Genomic DNA, 13635 nt, shown 5'->3' with positions numbered 1-13635 from the left:
GTGCAGAGCTGGGGCAGAGCTGAGGTGTGACAGCACCACATCTGTGTCACTCATCTACTACAGTAAGCGAGTGATGAAAGAGCTTCCATGGTACCAGGTGGTGGTGCACCCGGTTAAGCACACACATTACAGTGCACAAGGACCCCAGTTCAAACCCCTGGTCCCCACTTGCAGGGGAAAAGAGTCACAAGTGGTGAAGCAAGGCTGCAGATGTCACTCTGTCTCTCTCCCTCTCTATCATCCCCTTTCCCTCTCAATTTCTGCCTGTCTCCATCCAATAAATAAAGATAATAAAAAATTAAAAAATTAAATTAAAAAATTAAAAAAAAAGAGTAAACTTCAACATAGGAGAATATCAACTAAGAAAATAGGGACCAGGCGGTGGTGCTCTTGGTTGAATACACACATTATAAGTGAGCAAGGACCTGAGTTCACGCCCCTGTTCCCCACCTGTAGGAGGAAAGCTTCATGAGCAGTGAAGCAAGTCTGCAGGTGTCTTTCTCTCACCCTTTCTATGATCTCCTTCCCTATCAATTTCTCTCTGCTTCTACCCAAAAATAAAACAAAATAAAAGCAGTGGGTTGAGAAGATAGCATAGCAGTGATGCTAAATGATTTTACTGCCTGAGGCTCTGAGGTGCCAGGTTCAATCTCCAGCACCACCATCAGCTAGAGTGGAACAGGGTTTGCAAAGGATCAGTATGTTTGAAATTATTTTAGAATACCAAAACAGTATTTCAGAACAAGCTATAAATCATAAAGTAACAATATAGATTTTTTTTCACACAGAGTAAGAGACAGAGACAGAAAGAGAGAAAGAGAGAGAGAGAGAGAGAGTCAGAGCCCAATTCAACCACAGCACCACAGCTTCCTTCACTGATGAGGGTCAGGCTCCAACCCAGGTGCACACATGGCAAAGCAGTGCACTCTCCAAGTATCCAAGTGAGCTTATTGAATAGAGACAGCCAGAAATTGAGAGGGAAGGGGATGACAGAGAGGGAAAGAGAATGGTCCAGGAGGTGGTGCAATGGATAAAGCACTGGACTTTCAAGCATGAGGTCCTGAGTTCAATTCTTAACAGCACATGTTCCAGAGTGATGTCTGGTTCTTTCGCTCTCTCCTCCTATCTTTCTCATTAATAAGTAAAATCTTAAAAAGAGAGAGAGATACAGGAAAAGAGACAGAAAGACACCTGTGGGCAGGGGTAGATAGAATAATGGTTATGCAAAGTGACTCTCATGCCTGAGGTTCCTAAATCCCAGGTTCAATCCCCTGTACCACCATAAACCAGAGCTGAGCAGTGTTCTGGTAAAAAAGAAAGGAAGAAAGGAAGGAAGGAAGGAAGGAAGGAAGAAAAAAAGAAAGAAAGAAAGAAACCTGTATAGTCATTGGGTAAAACAAACAAATAAAAAAAAAGAGTGGTCCAAGAGGTGGCACAGTGGGTAAAGTATTGGACTCTCAAGCATGAGGTCTGGAGTTTGATCCCCGGCAGCACATGTATCAGAGAAATGTCTGGTTCTTTCTCTCCCTCCTCTTATCTTTCTCATTAATAAATAAATAAATAAACTATTTAAAGAGAGAGAGAGAGAAAGGCACCTGCAACACTGCTTCACCATTCTCAAAGCGTTCCTCCTGCAGGTGGGGACCAGGGGCTTGAACTTGGGTCTTTGAACATTGTAACATATGTACTCAACCAGGTGCATCACCATCCAGCTCCAGAGTTTTTTAAATTCAGAAACAAAAAATCTATGTTTCTTTTCTTTTTCTTTTTCTATTTTGCCTCCAGGGTTATTGCTGGGGTTTGGTGCCTGTACTACGAATCCACTGCTCCTGGAGGCTTTTTTTTTTTCCCCTTTTGTTGTCCTTGTTTTATCATTACTGTTGTTGTTGCTATTGTTGTTGCATAGAACAGAGAGAAATGGAGAGAGAAGGGTAAGACAGTGAGGGGGAGAGAAAGACACCTGCAGACCTGCTTCACCGCCTGCAACCTCCCTGCAGATGGAGAACTAGGGGCTCGAACTGGGATCCTTACACCTGTCCTTGTGCTTTGCCATGTGCACTTAACCCGCTGTGATACTGCCCAACCTGACTGTATTTCACATGTCAAAAGTTTGATCCCAGTGTGCATGTGCACACATGAAACACAATGACAGGACTCAACAAGATTACAAAGAAAACAAAAGTGTTTTAGATGTGAGGATTACACAGGGAGGAACACAAAGGCAGATCCACATCACAGTGCCTCACATGAAATAAAAGGGAAGAGTTTTGTTTTTTTGGTTTTTTTTTTTAATCAAAAGTAAAGATTTGCGAGTGACACATTCTAAAATAGGGCAGGGGAGACTTAAGCCTGTAGACCAGTTTTCCCTTTAAAAAATCAAAACAGTAGTCTGGGAGGTGGCGCAGTGGATAAAAAATTGGATTCTCGGGAGTTGGGTGGTAGCGCAGCGGGTTAAGCACACATGGCGCAAAGTGCAAGGATTGGCCTAAGGATCCCGGTTCAAGGCCCCAGCTTGGGAGACCTGCAGGGGAGTCGCTTCACAGGTGGTGAAACAGGTCTGCAGGTGTCTATCTCTCTCTCCTCCCCTCTGTCTTCACCTCCTCTCTCGATTTCTCTCTGTCCTATCCAACAAGTATGACTACAACAACAATAAAAACAAGGGCAACAAAAAGAAAATAAATAAATAAACATTTTTTAAATATTGGGATTCTCTATTGTACCAAAGTAAAAGACTCTGGGGTGGGTAGGTTGGGAGAATATATATCCAAGAAGGATGACAGAGGACCTAGGGGTTGTATTGTTATATGGAAAACTGGGAAATGTTATGCATGTACAAACTATTATATTTAGTGTTGAATGTAAAACATTAATTCCCCAATAAAGAAATTAAAAAAAAATTGATCCTCAAGCATGAGGTTCTGAGCTCAATCTCCGGCAGCACATGTACCAGATGATGTCTGGTTCTTTCCCTCTTTCCTCCTATCTTTCCAATAAATAATTAAATAAATAAAATATTTTTTTAAAAAGCATAAAACAGATACTGAATTTCAGGAGAAACTTCCAGAATACAGAGCTGAAACTATAGAATGTAAGAACACAAGACCCACTGGATAATATCAACCCAGGAGGTGACACATGACACCCACAACAGTTACTGGCTCTAAAGAGACAGATTTAAAAAAATCCTAAAAGAACATGACTAAACAAGTGGAATAACAAGGCTTAAGAAATACAGAGGTAGAGGGGAGGAGAAATATGGGGGGGGGGGGGGTTGTAATCCAGGCAGGTTAAGTGCAAGGACCAGTGCAAGGATCCCAATTTGAGCCCCTGGCTCCCCACCTGCAGGGAATTCTTTTTTTAATACTTATTTATTTTCCCTTTTCGTTGCCCTTTTTTTTTAATTGTTGTAGTTATTGTTGTTATCACTGATGCCGTCATTGTTAGATAGGACAGAGAGAAATGGAGAGAGGAGGGGAAGACAGAGAGGGGAAGAGAAAGATAGACACCTGCAGACCTGCTTGACTACCTGTGAAGCGACTCCCCTGCAGGTGAGGAGCTGGGGGCTCGAACCCAGATCCTTACGCCGGTCCTTGTGTTTTGCGCCATGTGAGGGAATTCTTTTTGTAAGTGATGAAGCAGGTTTGCAGGTGTCTATCTTTCTCTCCCCCTCTCTAAATTCTTCTCTGTCCTCTCCAACAATAACAACAGCAGCAACAACAATTAACAACAATAATGGGGAAAAGATGGCTGCCAGGAGCAGTGGATTTGTAGTGCAGGTGCCGAGCCCCAGCAATAAACCTGGAGGCAAAAAAAAAAAAAAAAAGAGAGAGAGAAAGAAAGAAATACAGGGAGGTAGGGCAGGAAGAGAGCTCAGTGGCAGGGCAGTGGACTGGCATGCCACAGGCCTTGGGTTCAGTCCCCAGCACCACCACATGCCAGAGCTGAGCAATGCTCTGCTCTCTTTCACTCTCTCTCCCCTTGTTCATAAAAAGAAAGATCAAGGGAGTCGGGCTGTAGCGCAGCGGGTTAAGCGCACGTGGCGCAAAGCACAAGGACCGGCATAAGGATCCCGGTTCGAACCCCGGCTCCCCACCTGCAGGGGAGTCGCTTCACAGGCGGTGAAGCAGGTCTGCAGGTGTCTATCTTTCTCTCCCCCTCTCTGTCTTCCCCTCCTCTCTCCGTTTCTCTCTGTCCTATCCAACAACAATGACATCAACAACAACAATAATAACTACAACAATAAAAAAAACAACAAGGGCAACAAAAGGGAATAAATAAATAAAATAAATATTTTTTAAAAAAAAGAAAAAAGAAAGATCAAGAATTGCAAGGATTATAAACCCAGATATCCTGCTAATGGGCAAATTCCTAGAAAAAGACTGATTTACTCACAGGCACACATATCTAGGTAGAATGCAGTTCTTTTTTTTAATATGTATTTTATTTATTTATTCCCTTTTGTTGCCCTTGTTGTTTCACTGTTGTAGTTATTGTTGTTATTGATGTTGTTATTGTTGGATAGGACAAAGAGAAATGGAGAGAGGAGGGGAAGACAGAGAAGGGAAGAGAAAGATAGACACCTGCAGACCTGCTTCACCGTCTTTGAAGTGACTCCCCTGCAGGTGGGGAGCCGGGGCTTGAACCAGGATCCTTATGCCGGTTCATTAACGCTTTGCGCCACGTGCGCTTAACCCGCTGCGCTACTGCCTGACTCCCCAGTAGAATGAAGTTCTAATCTAGAAATTCTGATCCTAGGGAAATGGTGAAAGGCGCACAAGGAAAACATCTGTGCTGCTAAGCACAGGCCAGGCAGGCAGGACCCTGGGGCTGGGCAGCTCCTGGGAGGCCCTTGGCTCCTCCTGTGTCACTAGGAGGAGCACTCACTCCAGAAGCCCTTATGGTCAACTGTGCTTCCATGCTGTGGACACTGCTAACACAATGATGGTGTTATACTGCCTGGCTTTCCCTTCTGTTTCCTCATAAATATGGTTTGGTTTTCCAGAGGCTATATGGGAAGAGGCTGATAATGGTTCTGCAGACATCCACAAAACCTAGGAACAAAGACCAAGTCTTTTGCAATAGCTCAGTTAACAAATCAGAGACAGGAGGAGATCTTGGATTGTCCAGGGGCCCTCAGCAGGATCACATGGCCATTGTCAGAGGGAAGCAGGTTAGTCAGGGAAGATATGAAATGCCATGAATATTGGTCACACAAAAGACCTAAAACACCAGAGGTCCCAGGTTCAATCCTTGGCACTACCAGAAGCAGAGCTCAACACTGCTCTGGTTTAAAACTAAATAGGGAAGGGAGTCAGGCAGTAGTGCAGTGGGTTAAGCACACGTGGAGCCAAGGGCAAGGACCTGCATAAGGATCCCAGTTTGAGCCCCCGACTCCCCACCTGCAGGGGAGTCGCTTCACAGGCGGTGAAGCAGGTCTGCAGGTGTCTATCTTCCCCCCCTCTGTTTTCCCCTCCTCTCTCCATTTCTCTCTGTCCTATCCAACAACAACGACATCAATAACAACAACAATAACTACAACAATAAAACAACAAGGGCAATAAAAGGGAAGAAAGAAAGAAATATTAAAAAAAAACTAAAACAACAAGGGCAACAAAAGGGAAAATAAATAAATAAATAAATAAATATAGAAGACAGCGAGATGGAGCAGACATCAGAGTGCTGTGAGGCCCAAGAGCCACTTCTGTGTCTTCATAAAAATTTGGAGATTCATCCAAAGGAAACAAAAACACCAGTTCACAGAGATCTCTGCACACCTATGTCTATAGCCTAGCCTAAACCTGGAAGCAATCCAGATGTCCAATAGCAAATGAGTAGCTGAGGAAGCTGTGGCACATATATACAAAGGAATACTACTCAGTTGTTAAAAATGATATCATCTCCCTGCAAAAAACAAACAAACAAACAAAAAACTATGCTTTAAAGTCTAAAAAAAAAAAAAAGATATCATCTCCTTTACTTCATCTTGGATGTAGCTTGAAGGAATCATGTTAAGTGAGATAAGCCAATAAGAGATGGACAACTGTTGGATGATTATACTTGCAGGTAGAACTTGAGAAACAAGGGGCCAGGTGGGGGCACAGCTGGTTAAGTGCTCATATTACAGTGTGCAAGGACCCAAGTTCAAGCTTGGGTCCCAACCTGAAAGGGAAAAGCCTCCCAAGTGGTGAAGCAGGGCTTCGGGTGTCTCTCTGTCTCCCTCTCTATCCTCCCTTCATTATCAATTTCTCTCTGTCTCTATTCAATAATAAATAAATAATATTGAGAGAGAGAGAGAGAAAGAGAGAAACAAGGGCAGAAAGGGAAACAGAAAGCAAAACTTAGACTAGGTGTGCTGAAATATACAGCAAAGCAAAAGGCTCTGGGGAGGGAAGGGGAGGAAGGGGGAGGAGAGGGCTTTGCGGCCCTGGTACATGATGCTGAAAAAAGACCTAAGCTGGGGTGGGAGGAGGGGATGGGCAGTGAGAGTGTCCTGCAGACACCTGACATGGGGAGATGAGAAACTGTAGCCAACTGTCAGCGGTACTATAAACCATTAACTGCCCCTCCCCCCAGTAAATGACAAAAATAAAAGTGGGATCCACCACACAGATGTGCAAACATCAGGAAACCTGGATACTGAAGCCTCTGAGACAAGCAGGAGGCATGTGGGAGGACAGAGAGGGAGGGAGGGACCAGGGCCCCTACCTTCCTGATGTCTGCTCATATGTGAGAGGAAAGAGGAGGAGGGGCAGAGCCTTCATGTCCCAGTGAAGACCCTGGTGCAGTGCACACACAACAGAGCTGCTGTGACTACGTGGGGGGAAGGATACTGGAAGGCAGATCTGGCTCCTCCTCAGCCACCAACCAGGCAGGTCTAGTGGTCTCTGTGGCAACCATGGCCAACACAGCCCAAAGACAGACCCAAGCCACCTCCTAGAACATGAGATACATACAGTTGGTCATCATTAATAGAGAGCTGGGCATCGATGCACTGGGTTTGTATCTTGGCACAGCCAAGCAGAGGCTGAATACCAGCTCACTGAATACCAACTTGGGAAGGGTGGGACGAAAGGTCTTCAGGAAATGCCAGGAGGTGGCACAGTGGATAAAGTGTAGGGCCACAGCTCAGTCCCCAGCATTGTGTGTATCAGAGTGATGCTCTGCTTCTTTCTCCCTGTACTCCTCTTTTTATTTATTTTTAAAAATATTTTATTTACTTATTTTTAATGAAAGAGACACAGAAAGATAAACACAGAGCATAGCTCAGCTCTGGCTTAGGATGGGGCTGGGGATTGAACCTGGGATTTGGAGCCTCAGGCATAAAAGTCTTTTTGTATAACCATTATGCTGTCTTTCCAGCCCTCTCCTCCTTTCTCTCAAACAAACAAACAAGCCTGTTAAGAAGGAAGTGCCAGAGTGGTTGGGGAAATGGTTCAACTGGTATAACACAGGACTTGCATGCCTTAAGATTCTAGTTTGACTCCCAGTGCTGCATCGTGTTCTGGCTTCTCTCTCTCTCTCTTTCTCTCTGTCTCTCTCCATATAAAATAAATAAATCCTGAAGAAAAAACTAGGGCTAGGGAGATAGTATAATGGTCATATAAAAGAACTCTCATGCCTGAGGCTCTCGGGTCCCAAGTCCAATTTCCAAGATCATCATTAGCCAGAGATGAGCCGTGCTCTGGTAAATAATAATAATGAATAGAAAGGAACAACGGGATGAAAAACTAGCTCACCTGGACAGTGCGCCCACTTTGCCATGTGAATGACCCTGGTTAGCCCAGCACCCACTGCACAGGAGGGCAGTATCTCAACCAGAAAAAAAAAAAAGTCAATTTAGAGGTTCAGTACACTGAAGCCCCAGGAACAATACAAAACAAAAAAACCCCAGAAATTCCAGAATGATTGGGTCACAGCTACCACCTGGCCTGTAGGTCCTAGAAGCCTCTCTCTCCCCCCCCCCCCATATATATGTTTAATAAGAGATACAGAAAGACTCAGAAAGAAAGACCAGAGCAGAAGTCGGGCAGTAGCGCAGCGGGTTAAGCGCAGGTGACGCAAAGCGCAAGGACCAGCTTAAGGATCCCAGTTCAAGCCCCCGGCTCCCCACCTGCAGGGGAGTTCCTTCACAAGCAGTGAAACAGGTCTGCAGGTGTCTAACTTTCTCTCCCCCTCTCTGTCTTCCCCTCCTCTCTCCATTTCTCTCTGTCCTATGCAACAACGACAACAATAATAACTACAACAAGGGCAACAAAAAGGGAATAAATAAATATAAAAAGAAAAAAAGAAAGACCAGAGCACTGCTCAGCTCTGGCTACTGGGGACTGAACCTGTGTCCTCAAAGCCTCAGGTAAAAAAGTGTTTTTGTGGGAGTCGGGCTGTAGCGCAGCGGGTTAAGCGCAGGTGGTGCAAAGCACAAGGACCGGCATAAAGATCCCGGTTCGAACCCCGGCTCCCCACCTGCAGGGGAGTAGCTTCACAGGCGGTGAAGCAGGTCTGCAGGTGTCTGTCTTTCTCTCCCCCTCTCTGTCTTCCCCTCCTCTCTCCATATCTCTCTGTCCTATCCAACAACGATGACAACAACAATAATAACTACAACAATAAAAAACAACAAGGGCAACAAAAGGGAATAAATAAATAAAATAAATATTAAAAAAAAAATTTCTTAAATTAAAAAAAAAAGTGTTTTTGTAGAACTAATATGCTGTCTCCCTAACCCAAGAAGCCTCATAAAGTAGCTGATATCTTCCCCAAACTCAGGCCCAAATGAGGCAACCCTGGCCAAACCCTGGCCTCCAGTCTGCATGCTCACCTGTGTTGGAGTCTGCACTGAACTCAGGGTACAGCTCGCCATGCTGTGCTGCCTTGGTCTGCTCCTCCAAAACCTGGTCCAGGATGTCCAGTCCAGAAGCTACGTCGTGTGGAGTTAGGTCAAAGGAGGCTGACTCCTCACACATCTTCTCCTGGGAGCCCGAGTACAGTCCACCATCAGGTGAGGGGGAGCCCAGGAGCATGGATGGACTGGGGTGCAGGGGAAAAAGGAAGCAGAGAGCCCCCACCCCATGTCTAAGGCTTGAAAAACAGTCTCACTTGAGCTGCGAACATTTAATTGGGAGGTTTCCCAATGAAGTCTAGATTTCTGGGGCGGCTGAAGAGAGAGCTCGCTGAATAGGATGTGTGACCTGGCAGGTGCAGGGGTCAGTTTTGAGCTTGGGCACTACATGGGCGGTGCTACAGCACCAGAGAAAATTCTGGTTCTGGTGCTGTGGTCTCTCTCTTCATCTCTATCTGAATGGAAAAGCAGTCTAGAGCATGAAATTATATAGCCATGAAGCCCTGGCTCCACACAAAACAGATAAAAATCTAGGTTTAAGGACTGGCAAGGTGGCTCAGTGGTTGAAGCCTTGCATGCAGGCCCTAAATTTGATTCAAAGTACCACATAACAAAAGGACCAGACAAAAATCACAGTACCAAAAATAGAAAGAAAGGAAAAAAAAAAAGAAGCACGTTGGTCTGTCTCTCTCACTTATAGGGAAAAAAATAAATAAATAAAACCTAGATTTCTGATTCCTCTTAAGTGTAGCATCTGGTCCACTGAACACACTGTCCCTGTGACAACTAATGGAACCACACAGGAGCCCGAGACTCTAGAGTGACAGCATGGCTGCCCCATGGCAACCCTCTGTGTGTCCCAGTCAAGGCTGATCAGGCCTAGAGGCTCAGGGTGCCATGCAGAAGCTGCAGGAATGGTGGGGGCATGGGTACAGGGGACCATGCCAGGAGGCATCTCTGCAAACCATACTGGGGTGTGGCCACCAGGGGGAAATCATGGAGCAGGGCCACCCAGGAGAACAGGAGACAAAACTGGGACCAAGTTCACTCAGGCAGGAGGAGCCCTGGGGGATGTTGGGAAACAGGCCAAGCCAGGAGATCATGCAGCTCCCCTGGGTGCATCTGGTCTGGGCGGTGAGAAGCAAGTAGTCTGCACCATATGAAACCATATGCCAAGGGTTTCTGCAGATAAGCTGGAGTGGAGGGCAGAGAGGTACCTGAACCCCTACTCACCACGTTGTGTGCTTCGTCAAAGATCACTACTGTGCCCTTCAGGTCGATGCCATGTGCCCGGCGGCTCTAGAGCAAAGGGGCAGGAGGCAAGGCTGGCATGAAGTGGCTCAGAAGCCAGGGAGCAAGGGGACACAGCACTGTGGGGAGGCATCACACCCACTGCACAGGGGCAACTGGCAGAGGCTGCCTGGCATAATCCCTGTAAACTGGATGCCAGGTGTCAGCCCCAGGACAAGGGGCAGGTGTGGGGCCCGGGTGAGGATGGCCCAAGGCCCAGAAAGCATCTCCCCACAGTTCTCAGTTAAATTTTTGAAATGTTGTGGTCCAGGGCCAGGCGGTGGCTCACCTGGTTAAGCACATTATTATAATGCGCAAGGAGCCGGGTTTGAGTCCCCAGTCCCCACCTGCAAGGGGAAAGCTTTGCAAGTGGTGAAGCAGTGCTGCAGGTGTCTCTCTGTCTCTCTCCCTCTCTATCACCCCCTTCCCTCTTGATTTCTGGCTGTCTCTATCCAATAAATAAAGATAATAAAAAAATTTTTTCTTAATGTTGTGGTCCGAGAGGTGGTGCAGTAGATAAGGTATTGGACTCTCTAGCATGAGGTCCTAAATTCAATCCCCAGCAGCACATGTACCAGAGTGATATCTTGTTCTTACTCTCTCTTCTCCCATCTTTCTCATAAATAAATATTAAAAAAAAAAGCTTTAAAATGTCTGGGCTCTTTCTCTCTCTGGCCTACATGCCCTTAAAGCATTTATTTCTTCTATTTTTCTATCCCTGCTTTGTTTTTGTTTTTAAATATTTTTTATTTATTTTCATTTTTGTTGCCCTAGTTGTTCTTTTTGTTGTTGTTGTTGTTATTGATGTCATCTTTGTTAGATAGGACAGAGAGAAATGGAGAGGAGGGGAAGACAGAGAGGGGGAGAGAAAGACAGACACCTGCAGACCTGCTTCACTGCTTGTGAAGCGACTCCCCTGCAGATGGGGAGCCAGGGGCTCAAACCGGGATCCTTACGCTGGTCCTTGCACTTCACACCACATGCATTTAACCTGCTGCGCTACTGCCCAACTCCCCCTGCTTTTTTTGAAATAGATACTTGTCTCCCTGAAACAAAACAAAAATGGTTTTCAGATACCTGTATGTTTTAGTTTTCCCCTGGTTTTAAAAAGATGAGGCTGCAGTGGTCCGGGAGGTGGCACAGTGGCCAAGACACTAGTCTCTCAAGCATGAGGTCCTGAGTTCGATCCCCGGCAGCACATGTACCAGAGTGATGGCTGGTTCTTTCTCTCCTATCTTTCTCATGAATAAATAAATTAATTCTTTAAAAAAAAAAAAAAAGATGAGGCTGTGGGGGTCAGGCAGTAGCGCAGCAGGTTAAGTGCACATGGCGCAAAGCGCAAGGACCAGCATAAGGATTCTGGTTCGAGCCTCCCAACCTGCAGGGGAGTCGCTTCACAAACGGTGAAGCAGGTCTGCAGGTGTCTTGTCTTTCTCTCCCCCTCTCTGTCTTCCCCTCCTCTCTCCATTTCTCTCTGTCTTATCCAACAACGAACGACATCAACAATAACAATGATAACTACAACAAGGCTACAACAACAAGGGCGACAAAAAGGTGGAAAAAATGGTCTCTAGGAGCAGTGGATTCATGGTGCAGGCACTGAGCCCCAGCAATAACCCTGGAGGCAAAAAAAAAAAAAAGATGAGGTTGCATGTTTTAGGGGTACAATTTCATTCCTCTTCTTGACTTGCTACCACAACATGCCACCAGCAAAGCAATGACTATTATTATTATTACTATTATTATAATCATCATCACCAGGGTTATCGCTGGGGCTCAGTGACAGAGGCATTATGAATCTATTTCCAGCAACCATTTTTTTCCTTTTTATCTGTTCCATTTTATTTGATAGGACAGAGAAAATTAAGAGGGGAGGAAGTGACAGAGGAGAAAGACACCTGCAGACCTGCTTCACTGCTTGTGAAGCTTTTCCCAAATGGCAAAATATTTGCTCAACCAGCTGAACCCGTTCTGTTATGCATCCAGGATTAAGCCAACCAGCCAGCCAGCCAGACACACACACACACACTCCACTCGCTCACTCACTACCACCTCCCTAGCCCAATCCATTATTATTATTTTGAGAGAGACAGAGGCTGTACCACCACTCCACCATCCACAGAACTTCCCCAGTGCCATCCAGTGCTTCCAAGTGACATTGGAGTTTGAACTCAGTGCACACACAAGAAGGCATCTGCTCTGCCAAGTAAGCTGTCTCCTGGTCCCTGTTCTGTTATGTCATTTTATTTTTAAGTTTTAATGCAGTGCCAAGCAGTGAACCCAGGGCATTCTACATTTTGTGATACCAGTAAATCCTCTCCTAGCTCAATTTCTTCTTTTTAATTAAAAAATAAAATAATAATTAGGGGGACCAGGGGTAGATAGCATAATGGTTATACAAATAGACTCTCCTGCCTGAGTTTAAGTTCAATCCCCTGCACCATCATAAACCAGAGCTGAGAAATGCTCTGGTAAAAAATTAGTAAGTGGGGGTCGTGCGGTAGCGCAGTGGGTTAAGCACACGTGTCGTAAAGCGCAAGGACCAGCATAAGAATACCAGTTCAAGTCCCTGGTTCCCCACCTGCAGGGGGTTGCTTCACAAGCAGTAAGCAGGTCTGCAGGTGTCTATCTTTCTCTCCCCTTCTCTGTCTTCCCCTCCTCTCTCAATTTCTCTCTGTCCTATCCAACGACATCAATAACAACAATAAAAACCACAATGATTAAAAAAAAAAAAAAACAGGGCAACAAAAGGGGAAAAAATAATAAGTAAATAAAATAAAATAAAATTTTCTAAAAAGGAGAGTACTCTAAAAAAATAAATAGCAAGGGGTAGATAGCATAATGGTTATGCAAACAGACTGTCATGCCTGAGGTTTCAAAGTCCCAGGTTCAATCCCCTGCACCACCGTAAACCAGAGGTGATCAGTGCTCTGGTTAAAAAAAAAAAAAAATAGGGGGAGTCGGGCAGTAGCACAGCGAGTTAAGTGCATGTGGCATGAAATGAAGTGCAAGGACTGGTGTAAGGACCCCGGTTTGAGCCCCCAGCTCCCCACCTGCAGGGGAGTTGCTTCACAGATGGTGAAGCAGGTCTGCAGGTGTCTGTCTTTCTCTCTCCCTCTATCTCCCCTCCTCTCTCCATTTCTCTCTGTCCTATCCAATGACAGCAACAACAACAACAACAGCCACGGCAATAATCCTGGAGGCAAAAATAAATAAATAAGTAAGAGGGGGCGGGCAGTGGCACAACAGGTTAAACACAAATGGCGTGAAGCACAAGGACTGGTGTAAGGATCCTGGTTCAATCCCCCAGGTCCCCACCTGCAGGGTGGTCACTTCATGGGCGGTGAAGCAGATCTGCAGTTGTCTCTTTCTCTCCCACTCTGTCTTCCCCTCCTCTCTCAATTTCTCTCTGTCCTATCCAACAATAACAACAAGGGCAACAAAAATGGGGGGGAGGGAATGGCCTCTATGAGCAATGGATTCATACTGCAGGCACCAAACCCCAGCAATAA

General features: G+C 45.6%; 1 protein-coding gene across 5 annotated transcripts in view; it reads right to left on the bottom strand.

Moving 5' to 3' along the window:
- Nucleotides 1-13635, bottom strand: part of RTEL1 (regulator of telomere elongation helicase 1) — a 69475-nt gene that overhangs the window by 14614 nt on the left and 41226 nt on the right. For all 5 annotated transcript variants that reach the window (XM_060171630.1, XM_060171629.1, XM_060171627.1 and 2 more), the window contains 2 exons: nucleotides 10067-10132; nucleotides 8813-8963 (listed from right to left, as the gene is read on the bottom strand). In XM_060171630.1, coding sequence (XP_060027613.1) covers nucleotides 8813-8963; nucleotides 10067-10132 — 217 coding nt within the window. The remainder of the gene's footprint in view (nucleotides 1-8812; nucleotides 8964-10066; nucleotides 10133-13635) is intronic.

Source organism: Erinaceus europaeus, chromosome 14 (assembly GCF_950295315.1).
Source record: "Erinaceus europaeus chromosome 14, mEriEur2.1, whole genome shotgun sequence".
Lineage (NCBI taxonomy): Eukaryota > Metazoa > Chordata > Mammalia > Eulipotyphla > Erinaceidae > Erinaceus > Erinaceus europaeus.
The sequence above is the reverse complement of the archived record's forward strand: the minus strand, read 5'-3'. Positions and strand labels throughout refer to the sequence as shown.